Genomic DNA, 23,057 nt, shown 5'->3' on the forward strand with positions numbered 1-23,057 from the left:
AAAGTGCCTTATTTCACTAATTTTAAGTCCCAATACGTGGCATTAAAATTAGTGAAATTTCTCACTGCCTTTCTGTAACTCTAAAACTACTTATAATCTTTTAGGCTCCAAGCTTACATACACATGACAACTGGGAACACTGTCATATAAATACATATTTTTGGCCATTGGCATGTGAGGAAGATTTTAATTCCTGGTGTAAGATTAGGAACCATCCAGTAATCTCAGGCACTTCTAGGAAGGAGAAGGGATCATTTTTCTTTTTCCATTCTGCACCTTTTCTTTTTGCTTATTCATCATGTTTTAAATAAACAGACTGAAGAAAGTTGTTATTAAAGCCCTCCTCGGGCTTCTTCAATTTCAGTTTCCAACCAGGTTCAAAATATTCTGGCAAAAATTAAAGGCAACACTGAAAATGTTTGCATAAATCTTAAATTGTGCAAAAAGTGATAAAACTAAAATGAACTGAAAGAATGACTAATAAGCATCTCCTGTTGTGTCTTTGTCTTTGAATCATAATCAGTGATTATTTTGGTTTTGAAAAATTGATTCTGAAGTGCATTCCTTTCCCTGAGCATCCGCATTCCGCTCACTACTCGAAATTTAATTTGTTCGAAGTTTAATGTTCGCTGTTGGAAGTGCAGAGGCTTATTAGCACACTAATAAATAACATTTAATGTCTGCTAACAATATTTCTGGATTTGTTCATGAAATGAAATAGAAAAATATTACCTACAAGAGACTCCGTGTCTTTACCACGTTCTGGTTGTAATTGAAATCCCAAGTTTTCATTTCGCTGTTCGCAAAGAACTAACACATTTGTCACGAATGAAACAGGTGTGGGTGGAGAGGCCATTTCTGAGTCCAGCGATGAATCTAAGCTCCTGTAGCCCACACCTGAAAGAGCTGGGAGAGCAGAACAATAGGGCTGCGACCCACCTGTACAACAGCACAGCTAATTAGGGGCAGGCCTTTGCTGCCTTTGTCCTTCTCATAACTCCCCGGCAGTATTGGCCGTGTGCTTCAGCTGGCCCAACGGCAGACCCAGAGGCAGAAGGAGTTGCAGCTCCCTTAAGAAAGGCATATGGCAAGCATATAATCCCTTTTACGGTATAGTAAATGAATATAAAAATGTGTACCAATAATGGTTTTCATTTGAACATTAAATTTTATGGTGTGTTGTTACACTGACCCCCGACATCTGTTTAGAGTAAGGTTCCGGAATGTTGTGCTGGCATGTGCGATTTTGAGAAGGAGGCTCCAGTTTCCCAGGGTATCCCCTAACCTCCTCCACACACACATCATAGTCCCAATGGTCATAAAAATGCATTTATTGTCTGTTTGTTCATAAAACTGCACTGTTAGTATGTGGTATTTCCATTAGCTTCATTTCACAGAGCTTTTCTATATATATATATATATGTATATGACCTTTCATTTGTTTTTGAGAGTTAGTATAGACTCCTGTGAGTCAGGTGGACCTGGTTTATGGTCTAAGCTCCAACCTTAAATCACAGTGCATAATGCAATACATTTAATATCTTTAAGCCTGCTTCTTTGACTTTAAATGAATAAAATTTAATAATGTTACCTAATGAAAGTTTTTGTGAGGATTAAATGAGAACATATGTGAAAGCACCCGATACAAATTTGGCAAATAATAAGCTTTTAATAAATAATGTTGCTTTTTATGATGCTGGTAATTTACAGCCACAATACACATACCAATGTCCCTTTTGTTCCTGAAATTAAATGGTCCCTTTTGTGTCCCAAAACTTTGCATGTGCCACTCCCCCTCTCTCTCATCCTCTTCCCTTAAGTCTTTCAAATATGGCTCATCCTTTGTTTCAGCTCAAATGCCATCTTTCTGTGGGACCCTAACCTGACCCACCTCTCTAAGGTGAACTTCTGTCCCCACTCCCATCACAGTTGCTCAGTATCTTATTTATTTGTGTATTTGTCTTCTCTTTTGCAGTGTAAGCTCTGTGATGGCAGAGACCGTTATCTTCCTTGTCAATAACTATGTACCCAATCTCCAAAGTAGTGTGTGCATGGATGAATGGATGGATTATATAAATGTATAAATGAGCACAAGAGAGGGAGGGAGAAAGGGAGCCAGGAAGGAAGGAAGGAAGGACACTGGAAAGAAAGAAAAAATGATGGAGAAAAGGAAGAAACTTATATGGCCTGAGGAATGGTTTATATTCTGGGGATATGTTTCTTCCTTTCACTTTTCTTACCTTTGATCGGTGTGTTTCACCTTATCCTCTCCTTTCAGAATTGTATAGTTTTGCCACAGGGTGACCTCTGTGAGGCAGGTCGTATTTCCTAGGGGATACCAACACCTTAGAACAAAGGGTTGTCATACTTCCTATAAAGGGCAAAATATTTTCCACTTTACAGATTATGTGCCATCTCACAACCACTCAAATCTGCCATTATAGAGTGAAAGCAACCATAGACTATTTAGAGGGAGCTGAATAGGCTACTTTCCAATAAATTTTATTTATGGAAAATGAAATTTGAATTATATGTAATTTTCACATGTCATGAAATAGCATTCTTTGATGTTTTTATTCAGCCAAATAAAAATGTAAAAACGCTTCTTCTCTTCTGGACCTATGAAAACTCTTAGTGGGTTAGATTTGATTCACTGTGACCTGCCTTGGAATGAGCTAGTTTAATGGTTATCTGTCTCAAGGATGTTTGCTTTTTAAAAGGTTAATGGGAGTGGGGGGGGGGAGCAAAGAATAAATTTTTGAGTTCTTCCTCAAAGAATAAATTTCCAGCCCTGGCCAGTGTTGCTCAGTGGTAGAGTGTCAGCCTTCGAACCAAAGAGTCTTAGACTTCATTTCTGGTCAAGAGCAGGTACCTAGGTTGCAGCTTCACTCCCCGCCCTGGTTCAGGTGCATGCTGGAGGCAACCAATTGATGTATCTCTCTCACATTTGTTTAAAATTGATGTTTTTTTTCTCTCTCTCCCCCTCCCTTCCTTCCACTCTTTCTCAATGGAAAAAAATATCCTCCAGTGAGGATTAAAAAAACAAAAACAAAAAAAGAAGGAATAAACTTCCATTGGTAGAATTTTAAATAATTTTGCAAATGGAAGGAAAGGATAATTTTGAGTAATCAGACCTTTCTGAACTCCTGAAATCCCAGGCATCAGTGCTTCCTTATCTACAGGTAAGGTTGTAAGTGTTGAAAGTGGTTCTCATTACCCACTAAAACTGCCTGGGTGTGTCTAACAAACTCTCATCTCATTTACACTTTCATGACATAGACTTTGGAATTAAGGATCAATTCCTTCCAGAAATGATTTTGAAAGCAAGGCAATTGAACTCAATCACTACTCTTTATTTATTATCCTAAGGAGTAAAATGTTTTAAATTTCAAGTAATGATTTTCCTAAAATGTGTGACTTTAAGGTGGGTAAGGAATTATTTGGGGGAATAGTTGAAAAGTACATCATGATATTTTCTCCAAATGCAGATATTAAAAAATTATTTGAAATTATTATGGTCCTATTAGCATTATTTTTATAGCTGTTACTATGTATAGTACTTTCAATGATTTTAAGACAGTAGAGCTTTCCAACTCTTTTTCTTTGCTCACGTCTCTCAAACAGCCAAAGCTACAGTTTAAAATTCCACCTTGGGAAGATGCTAGTCAGACTGCAATGAGAAATCACAAGGAAGCTCAATTGGAAGAAAAAGCAGTTAAGTATTTCATAGGTAGAAATATTTAGGATATTTAAAACTAAATAGTCCAAATACATTTACTGTATTTTAGGATATACAGGATAGGTCAGCATTCAGGTATGCTTTTTAGAAGTGCCACTAAAAACTAAGTTTATTGTTATTTTTCTTAATTTTCTTAGATACTAAGAATAATGCACCATTGATATTTGGAGTATAGATAATTTAAAGTTAGTTTTAAATCCCTTAACCACCTTTCCTTCCTACCTGGGCTTGTATATTAGGAAATGGAAATTGATAATAGGTTTAATCATGGTCAAACTGAATTAGGAAGCAAGAAAAGCCTAACTCATGTCAGCCAAATATATTATTTAAAACCATTTGCTTTTGTTGTGATTATTCTTATCAATAGCCTCTCTGGAATAGAAAGGTGAGGGGGACCTGTGCACAGCATCCCACAGAAGGAATATGGGAATAGGAGTGAGAGAGAGTCTATAATACAATCTCCCTTGTGCTTTAATTCCTGAAAAGAATCGAGTAAATGACTCTGCATGTAAATTAGGATGTGGATTATTGGAATTGCTCAAAGGTAAGCCATTTAATTCTCCGGGTGGACTGACTGCCTACACCATTTAATGACTCAGCTGTGTGACCTGCATGATAGTCAACCATCAGGTGCTGTGATCCAAATATTCGGGAGGAAGGAGCTTGGGACAAAGGATTCTATGGTTATGTGGGTTTCCTTGTGAACATTCTTCACTTAGAACCCCAGGAGGCATTTGCCCTTGAGGGAAACAAAGGAGATGTCAGCCTCAGGGAGTCTTATTAAGAGAGCTATATTGAGCTATATTTGGTGGCAGTCAAATACACACCCTGAAAAAATGGCACACCCTATTGTTTCCCCAAGTTGTGCCTGACACAAACCTACTCATAAATTATGCCATAATCACTGCTGCACTGTGATTTGCATAAGAGTTCAGAGCATGTTCAGCTAATATATGACTCACCTCACAACTGGAGACGTGCACTTTATTTCTTAAAATGTAAAGCCTTGAAAAAAAATAACATGATGTGTTGGCTTCTGGGCTGTTGGCATTCTCCCCCTACTAGTCTACTTCAGTCCCTACATCTCTCCTGGGGGACAGTTAATCTTTGAAATTATGTTGGTTGTCATTTGCATTGCCCCTAACCACCATTATAGCCTTTATATTACCTGCAAATAATGTTTAGTTGTTCCCCAGTCCAAATGTTGCTCACTGAACTCCTGTTATCTGGTACCTGCAGTTTCATTGTGGAATTGAGCAGTTTCAAAAGTAAGGTAATCCTGTCTTTTGCCCTTCATTTGGTTTGTAGTCTTATCCCATAGATCCACGCCTATGCATCACATTACATTTGTGCTTTAGAGAAGAATCTTAAAGCGATTCTTCATTTTCCAGGGCGAACACAAACCTCATCGCATTGCTTTGTGGTCTGAAATACAAAGGGTAAATCTGAGATTTTTATACAGTTTCATACAGTTGACTGGAAATGTTTACAGGGACTTTAAGCAAAACCCATACCTAACTTCTGGTTGCATTTCCCAGCAGGAAATCTGTTGAAACAAACCCACAGAGCCACATTTGCTTATCTTTCTTTTCATCTTTCTCCTCCAACCAGGAACCCATACACACATCCCACTTCAGTGTAAGTGCAAACTCAGCCTTTCTCGAATGGTGTCAAACTGAGGTAAAATGGTCAGTAATGGCGTCATAACAAACAAGATCACAAACCCAAAATGTAGACCTAGGAATAGGGCAGAAGGATGCTAGACAACAGCTGGGTGCCTCTGGTCTCTGTCATGGCAATAGCAGTGGATGAGAGAACAGATCAGAGACGTGGAGCACACTTTGACTCTGTTCTTAAATCTGGTGATAGTTTCTGCTTCTGATTTTCTACTTCCTGGGTGAAAAGCAGATAATAAAGAACATTACTGGGTATTCCTTCCATGCAAGGAAATGATGCATCTTTTTAAACTGGCTTTTTTTGATAAATCAGAATGTTGAAGGGTTCATATTGACAATTATTTCGACAAAATCTTGATGCTTTACTGTGGATTTCTTTTCATATTTGTTTTCTCATTTTGGACCTTGAAGTAGTTTATTTAAAGGCCTCATAAGCAGCTAGTTAAATGAGTTTACAAGAATTGACCACAATTATTTAATGACTAGAGGCCCAGTGCATGAAATTCATGCATGGGTGGGGTCCGTAGGCCTGGCCTGTGATCAGGGTGATCGGGGCCAGGTCATTCAGGTCCAGGCCAGAGAGGAGGTGATGGTCGCTGGGCCGGGTGCAGAAGGAATGGATGCCGGACGCTGATGCTGCCATTGACGCCACCATCGTCAGCATTCTGCCACTGTGCGGTTCCTCGCCTCCCCTCCTCCTCCTCCTTTTCTTGCCGCCACACCGCCCCTGGGCGGGCAGGGGGCAGGCCGATTAGGGCCTGCCAGCCGGGGGAAGGAATGGGGCACAGGAGGTTGGCTGCCTGCCCCAAGGAGGGAGCCGTCCCTCAGCCCCCCTTTGGAATGGGGCCGCATCCACCACCACCCACCCTGGTTCCCCATCCCAGCCCAGGGCCTGCTGGCCAGGTGGAGGGACTGCGGGAGGTTGGCCAGTCTGGGGAGGTTGGCCGTGGGAGCGCACTGACCACCAGAGAACAGCTCCTGTGTTGAGCATCTGCCCCCTGGTGTTCAGTGCGCATCATAGCAACCAGTTGTTCTGGTCATTCCGGTCACTTAGACTTTATATATATATATATATATATATATATATATATATATATATATATATATATATATATGGAGAGAGAGAGAGAGAGAGAGAGAGAGAGAGAGAGAGAGAGAGAGAGAGATGGCTAAATCAAACCCTGGGTGAGGGGGAAACCACTTCAAGCTGTTTAATGCCATGCATCCTAAAGCTTTTCACAAGTCTAGAGTAACTTTGACTTTTACCAGATAACATGTAATTTTATATGTAGATTGATGATTCATTTGGTATATTCAAAGCCAACTTTTGCTATATTCTATAGCTTTTTTGGCTTGAAGTTTTGAGGTTATTTGTGATCTTTATCTCTTTATTTGGTTTTCTTTTATTTTAAATCACCAAACACTGATCCTTTGTGTGTGTGTGTGTGTGTGTGTGTGTGTGTGTGTGTGGTGGTGGTGGTGAATAAAAACCTTTGCTTTCATTTAATATCATGAATACATTTGAAATGATTGCCAGTTTGTCAAATGAAATGGATTGCCATGTGGAAATGCGTGGAGGAGAAAGGGACATATTTGCATTTCATTTTATAGCGGACGTGGAGGAAGTAGCAGGTGAAGTGTGAGCGTGGATGAGACAGTTAGCATTGACAGGAAGAATGCCGAGCAGTGGTTGTTCTGAGTGAAGCCAGGTGGGTTTTTCTTCCAGAAGAGAGGCTTTGTGCTTTTACAGCAGTGCTGGCAGGGTGTCACCTTTGTGGGTTTTTTTTTTCAATTATGTGTCTGTCATTGACCTGCAGTCCCAGAGAAATTTCCAAAATTATTCTATACTTTAAAGTTTCTTCGACTTGGAAGGAATAGAAACTCTTGTTATATTTTTATGCCACTATTGTGCTTTTTAAATATGCTAATGTATATATGTAAAGCATTCTTGTAAATGCTGCATTATTGTGATAAAATGAAGTCACTAGACCTGTTCAACTCCACTTACCAAAGGCAGAAGAGCTCTGATTATTTAGGCCTATCAGGCCTCTAGTTCATCGCTTAGATGGAATTTATAAATCAGTGTGTCTAATTGATTGGCTCAGTGGAATCAAATAAACTGTTTAGTGCTCATTTCCTAACTTAGCTTCCAAATTTTTGCCCATCTCCAATGATGCTAATGAATTTGTCTTGGTTCATTTATAAAGTAGCAAAGGAATATATACAGCTCAAGGCAAGTTACTAACTTTATCATGAAAAGTTAAAATACATATTTATTAAAACTTCAAAAATTTCCTGTTGCAATTTATATACAATATTATATTAACTTCAGTGTACAGCATAGTGTTTAGACATTTATATACCTTACAAGGTGAACCCCCATAAATCTAGTCCCCATGTGATACCATGTGTACATATTACAATGTAATTGACTATTTTCCCTGTGCTGTCTATATTCCTGTGACTATTTTTTAATAAAATACATGTTTTACAGTACATATGCTATATACCTCCCCCAGAATAGAACTCTGTCTACTTGATCTGTCAACTAGACATAAAATGTTATGTCTAGCAGTATTATTTTTCCTTAGAAATTCAAGTATATGTAATATGATGAGAATAGCTAGCACTGTCCATTGTAACTCAAAAACTGTGCAGTGACTACATGTATAATCTTTAAAAGTAAACATTAAAATAATGGTTGCCATTTTAGGTGTCTCTTAGACTTTCCCTCCTTAGAACTAAAGAACAATGGAAAATAAATTATCCAAAAACACACAAAAAATAAACAACAGCAACAAAACAGTTTACTTTCCCTAAGACTCTTTTTCCCCCCCAAAGTATCTGAAGAACATTTTTTCTTTGATTGTTGTTTGACCTTTCACTCCCAATTGCCTGCCCCCCTTGTTTTTGGTGTTATCTAAAAATATTTTATACAGGAGAAATAAATAGATTTGGCTTAATAAAATAATTTATTTACATGTTTTTATTTAGAGTAAAAGGACTTGAGGACCATAGCTTGGCTTCAGAGGTTCTGCAATTCTCATAAAAGTATATGTAGAATTATGTGTGTGTTGTGGGTAACATACAGTCCAGGGGAGAAGATCAACTTTCATCAGACTCTCACAGAAAGTCCATAGCTTCAAAAATGAGAACCATTGACTTACTGAAACCACCTGAAATGGCATGATTATAGTGAGAGTGTTTCATTACTTTCAGAGGCTGTCTACTCCTCCCGCCTCCTAACCCCCTTTCAATGCCCTGACAGTACGTTTCTGGGTCCAAGCATGGGCTGGCGGGAGTTTGTTGTCAGGGAATTGGGAGAGTGTTGAATTTGAAGGTTGAATTGAGCTTGAAGGTAAAATTTGCTGAAATGGAGATTTAAACTATAATCTAGTAGTTTAAGTGAGGGTGGTTGTAGTAAGAGTGGGAGAGGTTAAGAAGAATATAATTTATTTTGATATAATTACATGTTCATTCTAGGACATATATTAATATTTTTGTATAGATTGTATTAATGCCACAATATTGGCTTAAGTTATCTCTATTTTAATAAGAAGAACATGAGAGGAAGTATGCAGGTATTTTTGTTTGAGAATAAGAATGTGCAGCAGCCTAATTCTTTTACATATAAGATGAAATTTTCTATTTCTTGAATTTTCTTTTTCTGAACATGTACATTTTTTCATGGAAAGCTATCTTAGTACCATGTGGGGATGAAGTAGGTTATAGACATAAGTAAATTGCATCAAAATAATTATTTATTGATTTAGAATGAAGTAGACTATAGTAGACAAATGGGCATAAGTAAATTGCATCAAGATAGATCATTTATTGATTCTTATACTTTAACAAAATGGAGTTTTCTTGACCATTTGTGATCACAGTCTTATAGACTAGATACATGCTTCCCCGTCAGCTGGAATTGCTATAACAGATTACTGTAGCCTGGGAGGCTTAAACAACAAACATTTACTTCTTATAGTTCTGGAGGCTGGGAAGGTGTTAGCAGACTTGGTTCTTGGAGAAGGTCATCTTTTCATTATGTCTTTACACAGCAAATAGCAGAAAGAGAAGCAAGCATTCTTGTCTCTTCTTACAAGGGCACTAATCCCATCATGAGGGCTCCTTCCTCTTAACATAATTACCTCCCAAAGTTCCACCTGTCCCTATGCCATCACACTGGGGTTTTCAGCACATGAATTTTGCTAGGATAAGAACATGTGGTCCATGACAGTACATATTTCTTCTAAAATCCTGTAACAAATGTTTAAGTGAAATGAAGACTATTACATATATTTTATCAGTTAATCTTTGTCAAACACTAAGATATGAATTGAGATAGGCATATTTAATTCAATTCTACTGCTTTGACATCATATGAAATTACTGATTTCAAACTACCTGTATGTATGCTTTTAAAATATGATAATCCTAAATAATGTGTGCCCATAAATATATGGCCTGGGGAAAACTTAAGGCCCAAACAATGGCTGTGAATATATTGAGCCTTCTGAGATGGTTCATATAGATATGCTGCGGTACAAAGTCTGTTTCTGTCTCTATAGGCATCTAATGAGGTTCTGTTCTTTTTGCAAAGGATGATAAAGCGTTGTTCAATGGTTTTGTCCAGATACACTGTGAATAGATGCCTGGCAACAACAGATCAAAGCTCACTTGAGGCATTGTATGTATTTATTATGAAGCACTCAAATGTGACAGTGCATATGTCACCAACAGAATAGCAGTAATCTTCATGACTCTTTGGGTTCAAGGGTGAAGTTCTCTCAAGTGTGCCAGCAAAATGTGGTTAAATAGGTTATACTGTTAAAAATCATCTGCTTTGGACTGATTTTGCATAATTGATTCATTTAACCCCTGCCCATGTAGCCAAACATTTAAAGGGTAGAAATGTACAGCTCAGCCTCCCAGTTTGAGGCTTGGAGGTTGGGTTGCAGAAGCCCTTTTAGAGCAAGGCTCTGGGTTGTGTTAGGGGAAGCTGGGAGAAAGGAGGTGAGGGCTGGCTTTTTTCTGCTACTTGGTGTCGTGGGTCCATGGTGGTCCCAGCAGAGTCACAGGGGACCTGAGCTGAGTGGCTCTCTGTACCATACCTACCCCTTTCCCTCTTAGGACTAAAGGATTAATTTGATTATCCAAACAAACAAACAAATCCAGATTTCACATATCTCTTCCAACTGCTTAAAATGAAAGAAAGGAAAGGAAAATGGCCTTGACCCTCCTAGAAAGGATGGCTTTCTACTTTCTTAAATCTTCAGACTCTCCTCCTTCTCAAATTCAGCTTCTGTATTTAGTAAAAACTCCCTGTCTATAGCCGTCAGCTCTGAGAGGGTTGAGGATACAACCATTGGATTGAGAATGCAGCCATTTTCCTGATACTTTAACATTTTAAGTATTATTGTCAATAATCCTTTTTAAAACTGCTATTTCTGTGAAACCTTCTAAGATACCATAAGTGATGAAGACCCATCTGGGTTCAGGATTGGTTGTATGTGACACATATTTCTCATTTATTTTTCCTGCCTTGTTTTAATGAACAATTTACTTATTAATTTCATTTGATAAAGTATTCTTATGTCTGAACTTTACCTTCCTGCAAAATCAAACTTTGTGCTATATACCTAATTGAGAACTGATATATTACTAAATTCCTTTTTTATATCACTACTATTATCTAGTCATGGTTCATATATTCAAAAGTATCTAATATTATATATCCTTAAGTAGATAAATAATTTTACCAATGCAGAAGAGGTAAAATCTATTCCATTTAGCAATTATATGTGAATGTATGGTATTTACCGCTAAATTAAACCCTGGAATCCTAACTCCTGCAGAGATGAGGAAAAGCACAGTGATCCTTTTGTGATTAATTCTATTGTAGAGTCACCCTGAATTTTCAGTTTTTACATTTTAAAAACAAATTATTAGTAAAAGAGAATAAAAAGAACATCTAAAAATTAAGTAAACTTGAAATTATCTTAGTAGCTTTGCTTTTATAATGATATATTGTGCTTTATTTGCAGGACCGTGTAAATGTGTTAGAAACGGTAAGTTGGGGCATTTTCTTTTTCCTTGTATCAGAATTCCTGCAGGGTCCTGATGTGGATGTCAGAGCACTCCCCAAAGGAAGCAGCTCCAGAAAAACATTTCTAATACTACATCTAAGACTCAAAGGGGGAAATAAGCTAAACTATGTGTGAAAGGTATGTGGATGAAGACTTTTAAAATTTTTTAGAAATCAGTAAAAACAAAAAACATGCATATTTAAGTGGCCACTGCTCTCTTTAGTACAATGATGCTAAGATTTGCTAAGGAAAACGTAATTAGTTTATATGATCAGTGCCCTGTATGTTTCTGTATTTTTCAATCACTAAAAGGACTGGTGGATGAAAAATTGACATCAGAATGCCATTTATGCTTTGAATTTCAGATAAGATAATCAGCTTTAATATTTTTAACATCATTTTTACTAATATCCAAATAGTAGTAAAAGCTGGTCAGTCTTTTTCTCAATAATTTTGCCTGCAGGAATCTAGTATTAAGAAATATTTTTAAGTGCCAGAATGTAAAGACCACATACTTGCAATATTTATTGCAAAAATGATTTATTTTAAATGATTTTAGGATAAAAAGGGGACCGACTTATTTTTTGACAATATAATGGTTCAGTTTAATGTGGAATTTCCACCCACTGTTCCACAGTGGTTATGGAAAAAGCTTATAATACAATGTTAAATGGAAACAAGTTCAAGATACAAAATCATACGCACTTTAATGATAACATATAATGATAGGCAGATGAAAAAGTAATATAAGAGAGTGAGCAAAACTCAGAAAAGTGACTTGTTAGACAAGAATTAGGGCTTTGATTTCATTTCTTCTGTTTTTAAAGTGTTATAAAATATGGTTATATTACTTTTTTAACATTTTTATAATAAAAACCATGTGAATTAGAAGAATAGTAAAATAAATTAATGGTACCACTTTATGATGAAATATTATTCAGCCATAGAAAATCATATTTTAAAAAGTAAATATTGCCACGCCATTATGTGGGGGAAAATAGTGGTATCTGAAGGTATAATGGAGAGTATGATGCAAGTGTCAAATATACATATTTTTTTTTAAGAAAAAGACTTTAAGGAAACACACAAAGTATTAAGAGTGGCCTGGGACTAGTGTTGATTTTTATTTTATCTTTTTGTGTTTTTAATGAAGAAAAAAATAAGAAACCTTTAAACAATAAGGCTAATGAAGAATAAAATAGTTTTTTTGTGAGTATGAGGAATGGAAAGATGCTAATGGAGCACACTTTAGTCCTGTGTAAACAAGAGATTTTGATTGACAGTGTCCAGACCCTAGTGGGTAAATAATCTATTCCTTAAATTTAACTGGGCCATTTGGAAAGTACACTGACCTTCTCAGTTTCAGTATGATGACATTGTAGGTGAATAAAATGTTTAGTGTTCCTCCACATATATTTTACTTAACCTTAGGGGAGTGTCTTGCCAACAGGATTTGGCTTATGAACTAAATGCTCTTTTTAAAAGTATGAACAAAAACAGAAATTTTGAGTTTGAGGACTTGAGTCCAGCATACAAAATGCCACTCATACAACATTCAGAAAGTCACTTGTTCCTTGATTCCTTCATCTGTAAATATGGTTGTAAGTAAACTTGTTATATCAGATTGTGAGAATTAAGACAGAAGGTACATGTGAAAATATTTAGGACCAAACATATGTCAGGTTATCACTGTCATTATGTGATTGCTGTTGTTTCTTATTTAAACATTTTCATTATACCAGTATACCACACAAAGCTGAAAATTATATCAATAATAACACTTGGCCTATAACTTTTATTAGAATTTGTTAGTCTTAAAATTTTAGACAATAAAAAAAGAATTTATTAGTCTTTCTTATTTATATAATCTCTTTGCTAAAAGTACTATGGAGTAGAATTATAGATGCCTTATTTTAAGGATTCCTTTAGGAATCAAGGTAAAAATAAAAAGTCATCATGAGAAAAATAAAATTAATTAAATAGAGTAGGTTTTTTTACAATGGCAGTTTTCTCAAGATGGATTTAATTTGAAGTAATTAAGTAAAACCATAAAAAGGAAAATGCTCAGTATTAATGTTAATGATCAAATATTATGAGGCCCTTTGACTTCACATGGCATTAGAAGAAGCAGATTTAATGCACTTGGTAGACTGCACAACTGGGAAAGTATTTTATAGTTCATAAAATCAGCTGCTGAAAACTATCTCAAGATCATTTATTATTCTCTCGCTACTCAGCACTTAAACCATAGAACAGTGTTGGTGGTCTACATTGGGCTGGGCTGGTCTTAAGGGTACATAAGCCATTGAATGTAAAAATCTGGAATTCCATCATTCCATTAGGAATATGTACAGAAGATTGATTTTAAAAGTTCAGTAATTGTAAGACCTTATAAAGGATAAGATGGGTTTTTTTATCGTAATGAGCAACTTGATTTGTCTTGTTACCAATTATCTCTGTACTTAGGTCACAACCATATGTGCATTTTCCCTCCTCTTCCTCAACTTGTCCCTTTCCTCTTTCACTAGCAGGTCAGCTTCTTGGGTTAGAAATGACATTTTACTTGCAAATTCATCCCCAGAGCCTGACAAAAATTCCTGATATGTAGTGGACAACCAATAAACATTTGTAGAATGAAATAATAAATATCTAACTGAATGTTTGATAAAAACCAGTATATGAAAGCCCATTTTACTTCTCACTCCCACATTAGCCCTGGGAAAATGTAATTAAAAGTATAGGAATACAAAGTGACAAAAAATGCAAAGCTCAGAGCTCAAAAAATGCAAAAAATCTCACAACAAGACAAATATGCAAGTCCTTTATACAGAAAACTAGAGGCCCAGTGCATGAAATTCATGCATGGGAGGGGGAGGTGTCCCTCAGCCCAGACTGCACCCTCTCCAATCTGGGACCCCTTGGGGGATGTTGGACATTCCTCTCACAATCAGAGACTGCTGGCTCTAACCGATCGCCTGCCTGCCTGCCTGATTACCCCTAACCGCTTCTGCCTGCCAGCCTGATTGCCCCCTAACAGCTCCCCTGCTGGCCTGATTTATGCCTAACTGCTCACCTACAGGCCCTATCGCCCCCACCTGACCTCCCCTGCTGCCCGATAGCCCCCAACTGCCCTCCCCTGTTGGCCTGATCACCCACCACTGCCCTCCCCTGCTGGCTTGTTTGCCCCCAACTGGGTATCTACCTTGCCAGCCAACTTGTGGCAGCCATCTTGTGATGATGTTGTGCAATGCAACCTAGGCTTTTATTATATAGGATACTCTAGAATAGCCAAGACACTTCTGGGTGCCAAGCAAGAGAAAATTTAAGATTTTGCCCACCTCAAGCTAGCCCCCACTCCCTGGGCCTTCACCACACTATTGTCTGTGTCCATGGACTATGCATACATATTCTTATGAAATACATCTAGCTGAAAGAACAGTTTTAGTTACTTGACAGGTCTTGGTAAATAAAGTCTTTTTGATATACTTTCCAGAAACAGAAAGTGAATGACTTTAATAACTACATTACAATTCTTTGGCAGGTCAAGTGGGTTCTAATTCTTTGTTTTCAACAAAATTGAAGGGAGGACTTGATTGAGCTAATAGATCATTAAAATTAATTTTTATGACAGATCACTATGCAATCTTTGCATAATACTAGGAAGGCATTCAAGAAATTGAGTGTCATTGTTACAACAAAACTATTTTCATTCTTGTACTTTTTTTTATGTGAATAAGATTTTTCAGTGATTACATCTGTAGAAACAAAAAATATATATGAAATTGAACCCTGTCTTCTTTATTTTATTTTATATTTTAAATATTTATCGTTGAAAGTATTACGTATGTTCCCTTTTTACCCCCTTAAACCTACCCCCACCCCAGGCCTTCACCAATCTATTATCTGTGTCCATGGGTTATGCATATATGAATACATGTTCTTTGGTTGATCTCTTCCCATCCCCACCTTCCCTCTGAGATTCAACAATTTGTTCCATGCTTCTTTGTCTCTGGATTTATTTTGTTCATCAGTTTATTTTGTTCATTAGATTACACATATGAGTGAGATCATGTGATACTTATCTTTCTCTGACTGCCTTATTTCATTTAGCATAATACTCTCCAGGTCCCTCCATGCTGTCTCAAAGGGAACCCTGTCTTTAAACAAAAATTAGCATTTATGCCTGGATACATGAGCTAATTCAGTACAAGAGAACAAATGGGAAGCTATACCTATCCCATTAAAACATACACTTTTGGAAGATTTGTGGGGGTTTTTTTACATTCAATATTTTTTTCTCAAAATTTAATGCTTAATATTAATTTTAATAATAAATTAATCCACAAAAAATCATATAACAGAGCATTATTGCCACAGAATGCTTAAAAATCAGTTATCCTCTGTATATATACTTTTTTCTTTTACAGAGAAGGATGTGTGTGGTATGATAAGATAGCCACTAAAAAGTCTTGCAAGCATAAATGTATTTTATATTAGAATAACAGTCTGTAAGTAAAAAAGAGTGGAAATAAATTCAAAGGGAAAAGGAGCAATATAGAATGTCTGTCTTTTAAAGAGGATCTTAGTTATTTTCTAAGTGGATAAATGTTGGTAACAAATTATTGAACTATTTTAAATTCACTGAGTAAGATTATAGGAGTAATATGAGTTTTATTTGAAAATATTTACAGTATTACAGAAATTTCATTCTTTGCAACTACCTAAACTTATGATGAAAACATTTAGACAACTTAAAAATGGGGGGCAGGAGAGACAAGGTAGATGTAAAGGTTTAAAAATTACTTAGGGAATATCTACTAGACTATTTGAAAACCATTGACTTAGAACAAATGTGTACTTATATATTTTCAATTTGTCAGTGCTTCATCAGTTCCTCAAAATAAAGTTACTTAAAACAATCTAATCTTCCTTATTTTCAGTGTACAGAGATAATACTACTTAACAGGATAAATGCTAACCATAGCTATAGGGAGAAAAGCATACATAAATGTGCCTGTGTTAAGAAAATTACAAAACACTGGAAAACTTTCAGAAATATGATTTTTATTTTTAAAACCCTGTTAGAGTCTTTCATACATCTCTATAGGATTCCTTCAGCTAATACTAGTGGTGACAGGTTTGAACTGTGCATGCCAGTTATATTCAAGATCTTGGTGCCCCAAGGATAGGATTATGCCAATATGTCTCTATGGAAATTACTGAGTAACACTATATACTCTTATTTCACATGTTTGCCAATAGAATAGACAATGGTTGTTGGAGTTTTTATTTATTTTTAAATATATTTTTATTGATTTCAGAGAGGAAGGGAGAGGGAGGGGGAAAGAGAAACATCAATGATGAGATAGAATCATTGATTGGCTTCCTCCTATAGGACCCCCATTGGGCATGTGCCCTGACCCAGAATTGAACCTCGACCTCCTGGTTCATAGGTTGGTGCTTAGCCACTGAACCATGCAGGATGGGCTGGAGTTTTTATTTTGCCTTCCTTCCTGCCCTGGATCTGGCTACTAATTGTGCTTATCCTGCTACATGTGCAGTTTACTCTACAGGGAGAGTTACTGAAGAGAGGCTGTTATTCTTTGTTAGGGCACTAAATACTGCTCTGGGGCACTTAGGAGTGCATGGGCCCAGTAGAGTTAATGTACTTACTATGGTGTCCCCATTAAACTCAGGAAATAACTGACTTGAGTATGTAAATCTGGCCAAATAACCATAAATTATTTGCAATGCCTCTTCTAAGTATTTGTAAGAATCTTGAAGCTAAGTAAAACTTGCCTTTATCTCTTTATAAAGCCAGAATCTACTGTTTCAAAACCAAAGATCAAGTTAGGTTCATTTTGGGTTTTGCCAAGGCTACTTGCCTCTCATTGAGGTTGCCTGAAAAGTTCATTCAGATTGGCTTCCCACCAAATAAAACGCAGTGTGCTCTGTACAGTTTTGACCCAGAATCAGGTGAATCTCAGCGGTCTTGGCTGAGCTACATTGTAAAATTTTGGATTTGTTCGAACTTGACACTTCCTGGGAACCCATTCAAACTGAAACCGGAAAAGGGTTTTGCACAAACCCTGTCCTGCCCGTTCTGCCAAGTTTCCCACTGCTCCAATGTTAGCCTACCTTCTGTATATTCACATAGAGGGCAAACGGAATATCCTCATGAATCTCTCATGAGGGATCTTGCTTGCCACAATCTAGACATTCTCCTTTCACCACCTGGCCCCAAAACACAGTGCTTGTATTCTGTGTTAGTCAGTATTAAAATATGTATGTTTTCCAATAATGGGGTCATCTTCAAAGGGTTACATTTCTACAGCGTGATGGTGCTTATGGTCCTATGAAGAAAATGCTACTTAAAACAAGTAGGCTCTTTATTCAAAGTTGCAACCTTGTAGCAAAGGGTGATGACCAATGAAAAAATGTAAGACTTCAGCCTGCAAAACTGGTTTCTTACAGCCCTGTCCATTTTTCATAAACACTGTGACACAGGGAAGATATCATTGAGAAGTTACATAATAAATGTGGCTTCCCCAGCAGATGAATTTAGAATTATTGAATTGCTCAGTGTTTGGAGGTCAGACTGGCAGTTTCATATTTGATGCTGATAAGTAGTCACACTGCCCATCTAACTGCCTTGCTTGGTAATGTATTTTAATAGTTCTGTTCTAAACACTATCAGTGACATAACACATTCTCTGGGTAAAAAGCTCATTCTTTATATTGTGAAGATAATATGAGTATATTTTGTAAAACACAATGGGTATCCTTCTGTAAAATAGTCTATATAAGAAATGCTTTCTGTTCTATTCAAGAGAGAATATCTGGGTGAAATCCCAGAGTAATTGTGTATTAATTTGTTTTTTAAGATCCTAACTTAACAATAAAACAAAGTATTAGTATTATACCCTCAATATACATATAATTGGTGGGAATAGTGTATGTTGTACACATTTTTGAAGTAGCCTTAAATGAGAAGCTGATTTGAGGAATTTTCATTTTGTGCATCTAATTTTAATCAATTACATATAAGTTTCAGTTGAAATTATATGCCTAGTTTAAATAGTATCTGATTGAGAGTCAGAAAAGCTAGGTTCTAGTCATATCTCTGTCAAAGTCAGGCCCAGGACCCTGGGCAAGTTTCTTAAACTCTCTACCCTTTAATTTCCTTTTTTTTTTTTTTTTTTTTTTTAAATGATTGGACTGGACTAGGTAATAGTTAAAAGGTCTTCTCCCTAAAAGCTATTTTCTAGTCTAGGAGGACTTAAACATCCAAACTTTCCACTCTGCCAATAGTTGCTATCAACTATTTTAACCATATAGTATTATATTACAGATACTTATCGAATCCCTACCCTGTCTCAATAGTGTCCTAGGGCATATGGCAGATTAGGTCCATGCTGCCATGGATCTCATGTTTCAGGTAATGTTACAATTTGAAGGATTCTTAGAGATTCATGTGAAAACCCCTCACCCTATAGGTGGGGGAATAATGGAGTAGTTTTTTAATTGTCAAGTGTGATTTGCAATTAGACATAGTGTTCTTTTCATTAGTGGCACAGTGTTCTTTTCATTCCACATATTCCACTTGTGACTTAGAGTAATGAAGACATAAGCCAGGAACTCTTTACAAGTGTCTAATGAATTACAGAAAGTGAAGAGGAAGATAATTAGCAACCAGATTCTGTATTTACCTCTAGCAGGACTAGAAGTAGACTCATAAATAGGACACTGACATTCTTGGACCCTATTTAGAATTGTCAGCACATGCCCTCAGCTCAATGGTAAATGGAGTTTCATAAAGCCACTTTGATCTGGTTTTCTTCATTTTGAATGTTGGAGAGTTGGCATGTCCCTAGGTTGCCTCACCAGTCCTGTCTTGAGCTTGCTCAGTGATATTAAAAGCCTCAGTCTATGTTTTTTTATCATGCATCTGTATACCAGCTTTAATTCCACTCACACAGTGTTTATAAAGTTTAAGGGCTTTTAATAAACTTTGATCTCAGATGAAAGGCTAGGGAGGATATAAATTTTCACTATTAGCACTGTTAATATAAATATCTAAAGTTGTCTTACGTTAATTATTTAACATCAGTAAATGATTTCAACCTATCATTGCCCGCAATTACATTGTATTTAAACATCAAAGAGTAAAAGGCTAAACCATCAAAATAGCCCTTCCCTTCCCATTATTCTCTTTAGGCTCTGTTCTTAATTATTTTGCATAGCTGGTGTTCCATAAATGATTTTCTAGAGCTTCTTCAATGTGTTTCTCTACTAGCATCTCACTCTCTCCCTGTATCCACAGCAAAGGCCAGTGGGGCATCTTTGACTTGTTTGTTTTATTGTCCTCAGATGTTAACCATAGAAGCATATTAAAGATAACTCACTGACTTAAAACACTTGGATTCTATAAAGTACTCCCTTTATGTCTTTTCAGAGAACTTCCTGTTTTCATCTTTATTTCTTATTTCTCAGAACTTGTTTTGCTTGGTAATACCTCAGAGCTCCTCATTAGACATTAGTTTTTCCTTGAAGAAGAATGTATTTGTTCCAAGACATGTTGGAGTTTAGTGAGAGAGTAAGGAAAAAGCCAGGTGAACTCCAGATTTCTTAGAGAAGAATCTGGATTTGGTGGACCAGGAGTTAGCAGACCTGGTTGTGAGTCCTGGCACTTAGACATGGGCAACTCACTGAATCTCTCTGAGCCCAATTTCTGTTATCTCTAAAATGGGCCCAATGCTTATCTTGTTTATCTCACAGGTTGCCAAGAAGACCAAATGAGATAGTGGTTAGGAGAGACCTTTTCTAATTTTTAAAAATATTCTTTCTTTGTGCATCACCTTCAACAGTCTCAAGAGCAGGATATAGACTGGACAGTTTTGGCTCATTGCTCAAGACATTTGAATTTTCATCCTAGTTGTGCAATGTTGGTTATGTATCTTGGCACTCTATGTTATACAGATTTCACCTCCAAAATTCAATTCCATTTTTTCAAAATTCAGCTCTGAGAAATTTAGATTTACAGTCCTTATTTAATAATCCTAATAATCTTCATTCAACACACTCCCACCCCAGATTTGGTTGACCTGGGGTAAATCCCAGTATTTTTTAAAGCTTCTCAGATAATGCTAATCGGAAGGCAAGGTTGAGAATCACTGCATCTGGCCCTCTTCGATGTGCCCTTTAAGAATGTCCACCCTGTAGAGCTTGGTATTACTCTGCCCTCATGTCTATTGCATTTGGTGCTGTTTATTTCCACTGAATTAATTTCTTGCCTTTTTAGCTACCGCTGTATATTCTAACCCCAGTATTTTTTTCTAATCTACCAAAACAACAGTAGTAAGATTCTTTCTCAAACATTTTCCTTAAATTCCAAAAATCTAGAGTATTTAATTTTAGCATCTTATTAAAACTTAAGATTTTGTATACCTTACTTTGAAGACAAATTTGCCCAGTCATGAATTCGCCACTTCACTAATTCCCTTATTTTAACAAAGTTAACAATTTGTAAAAACTTTCTTTGGAAACTATATGAACAATGACAAAAACAAATAAGTTGTTTCATAAATAAGTTTTTTATTGGATAAATTGGCAATTTTGTCAATTTGCTTTTGGCATGTTGACTAAGATTATGTAAACTACCCGACTCCCTCATCTCTCCTTTCTCATTTCTGCTCTTACTACCTTTGTGTTAATCCCCTCACACATACATGCACCTTTATTCATTTCTCCATTCAACATGCGACAACCAACTACTCCATGCAAAGGACAAAGTGTGGAGCATAATTCCTCTCGTAAGGCTCTGTAAGGCAAGCACTTCATAAAGTCTCAGACTTCATATCACACCCCACAAAAGTGGTTTAGGAAGGCTCAGAGAGAGGAGATGAAGAGGGTTCTGAGAAGCGAAGATAAGGGTCAAAGAAAGAGCTTTTCAGGGTGGTTTAACCTTCGGTATACCACTAGCATCCATAGTACTAGTCTTGATTTTTATTTCTTTTGGTAAGAATTTATTTTTTTACTTTTATTCTTTTTTTAATTTCTCAAAGAACAAAGAGAAATTTTCCTTTTTTTAAAATAGGAAAAACTCATCTGTCTTGCAAAATCCATATTGGTGTGTTGAACCCTGTTATAAACCTAAGATGCATAATGGATCTTGATGTTGAAACATTTTCTTATTTTATAATACTAGAAATTATTGTATTTTTATCCATAAATTGTTTTGAATTTTGCTAGAAAAGACTAAAATAATATGAAAATGAAGGAATAAGAGAACCACAAAGAAGGATGTTACAAGTGAACTATAGTATAATATTTCAGTTTACTTATTGTGCTGTCCAGTGTATATCACGAACCAAGAATCTGAGGTTTTATGTTGTTTGCAAGTTACCAAATTAGCTGACCACACTTTCATGGATGCTGGAGAAGACACCAGACAAAGACTTTATTGTTCATAGTACAACAGGCCCCATGAGCTACATGTTTGCATTGGTTCCTTTTGCTCCCCAAGTCTTGTAGGCGCAGTGTGGAAGTGGGTCCAGGTGGTGGTGCACACTCAGTGAATTTGTGTTATATGTGACGAGCCCTGGGTTTATGCAACCCCCGATTTTATAAAACTAGCTGTAGAAAACCCTATCGAACCCTTGCCCCAGATGGAGACACTGTCTCTATTTTCCAAGTCTGTTTGCTGTACAAACAACATCCTTGAGCAGATATTCTGGTCCAAAAGCTATCACAAGACATCTAGCAATGCCATGGAGAAGTACCTTCCAACGAGATATTATATTCTCTTTCAAGAAGAAATTTTTAAAGCTTTTCCATTATTATTATTATTACTTTTATTGAACTCAGATTGAAATTCAGATTTTCTCATTTTCTCACATAATGACAATGAAAAGAAAACTGACAGAGAAAGACATTTCACAGTTATTAGATGAATCAAAAGATGAATATAAAGAGACAGACAGTGGTACACTAGATACTAATGATGATGTGAAAGTGATTATATAAGTAAAAAGTCAGCTTATGAGTCTTCAAATGATAATATCCTAGATGAACTTTTGCAAACTCAAGAAACAATGATGAACACTATATTTCTAAAGACAAAAAGGAAATTGGAAACTCTCATCCAGTTAGCTATTCAACAAGAAGGACTTCATCGTGCAGTATTTTGCAACAAGTGCCTGTACCAGCCCATTTTGCTCAGAGAATATTTGACAGTACTCGTTCATCTTTTGTTACGTTTGTGCACCAAGATTAACTTCATATGGTTTCTAAGTGGGCAAATATTAATATCAAATTTATAAAAAATGTGATTGGAAAGGAAAGATGATATAGCGATGAAAATTTTCATTGGATCAATCATGCTTAGAAATCTAAAAATGAAAAATAATTAAATTATTCGGTAAAGAAGATGGCCTTATCAATTTAAAAATATTAGGAGCTGTCCCAGTTTTAGAAATACTGTGTTTTGAAGATACAAGTGAAAGAAGAACGAACAGAAGTGAAGTGATAATAAACTGGAACTCATTAGAAACACGT

At 36.4% G+C, this 23,057-nt stretch overlaps 1 protein-coding gene across 8 annotated transcripts in view; it reads left to right on the top strand.

Annotated features, from left to right (window-relative positions):
* The window catches only part of CEP128 (centrosomal protein 128), a 343,429-nt gene that overhangs the window by 288,958 nt on the left and 31,414 nt on the right, over positions 1 to 23,057 (top strand). For 6 of the 8 annotated variants that reach the window (XM_059688963.1, XM_059688957.1, XM_059689008.1 and 3 more), the window contains 2 exons: positions 3,625 to 3,714; positions 11,460 to 11,483. The exons of 1 other annotated variant lie outside the window; for it this stretch is intronic. In XM_059688963.1, the coding sequence (XP_059544946.1) occupies positions 3,625 to 3,714; positions 11,460 to 11,483 (114 nt within the window). The remainder of the gene's footprint in view (positions 1 to 3,624; positions 3,715 to 11,459; positions 11,484 to 23,057) is intronic. One more of the 8 variants, XM_059688982.1, reaches the window with a different exon arrangement.

The sequence above is a fragment of the Myotis daubentonii genome, chromosome 1 (genome assembly GCF_963259705.1).
Source record: "Myotis daubentonii chromosome 1, mMyoDau2.1, whole genome shotgun sequence".
Classification (NCBI taxonomy): domain Eukaryota; kingdom Metazoa; phylum Chordata; class Mammalia; order Chiroptera; family Vespertilionidae; genus Myotis; species Myotis daubentonii.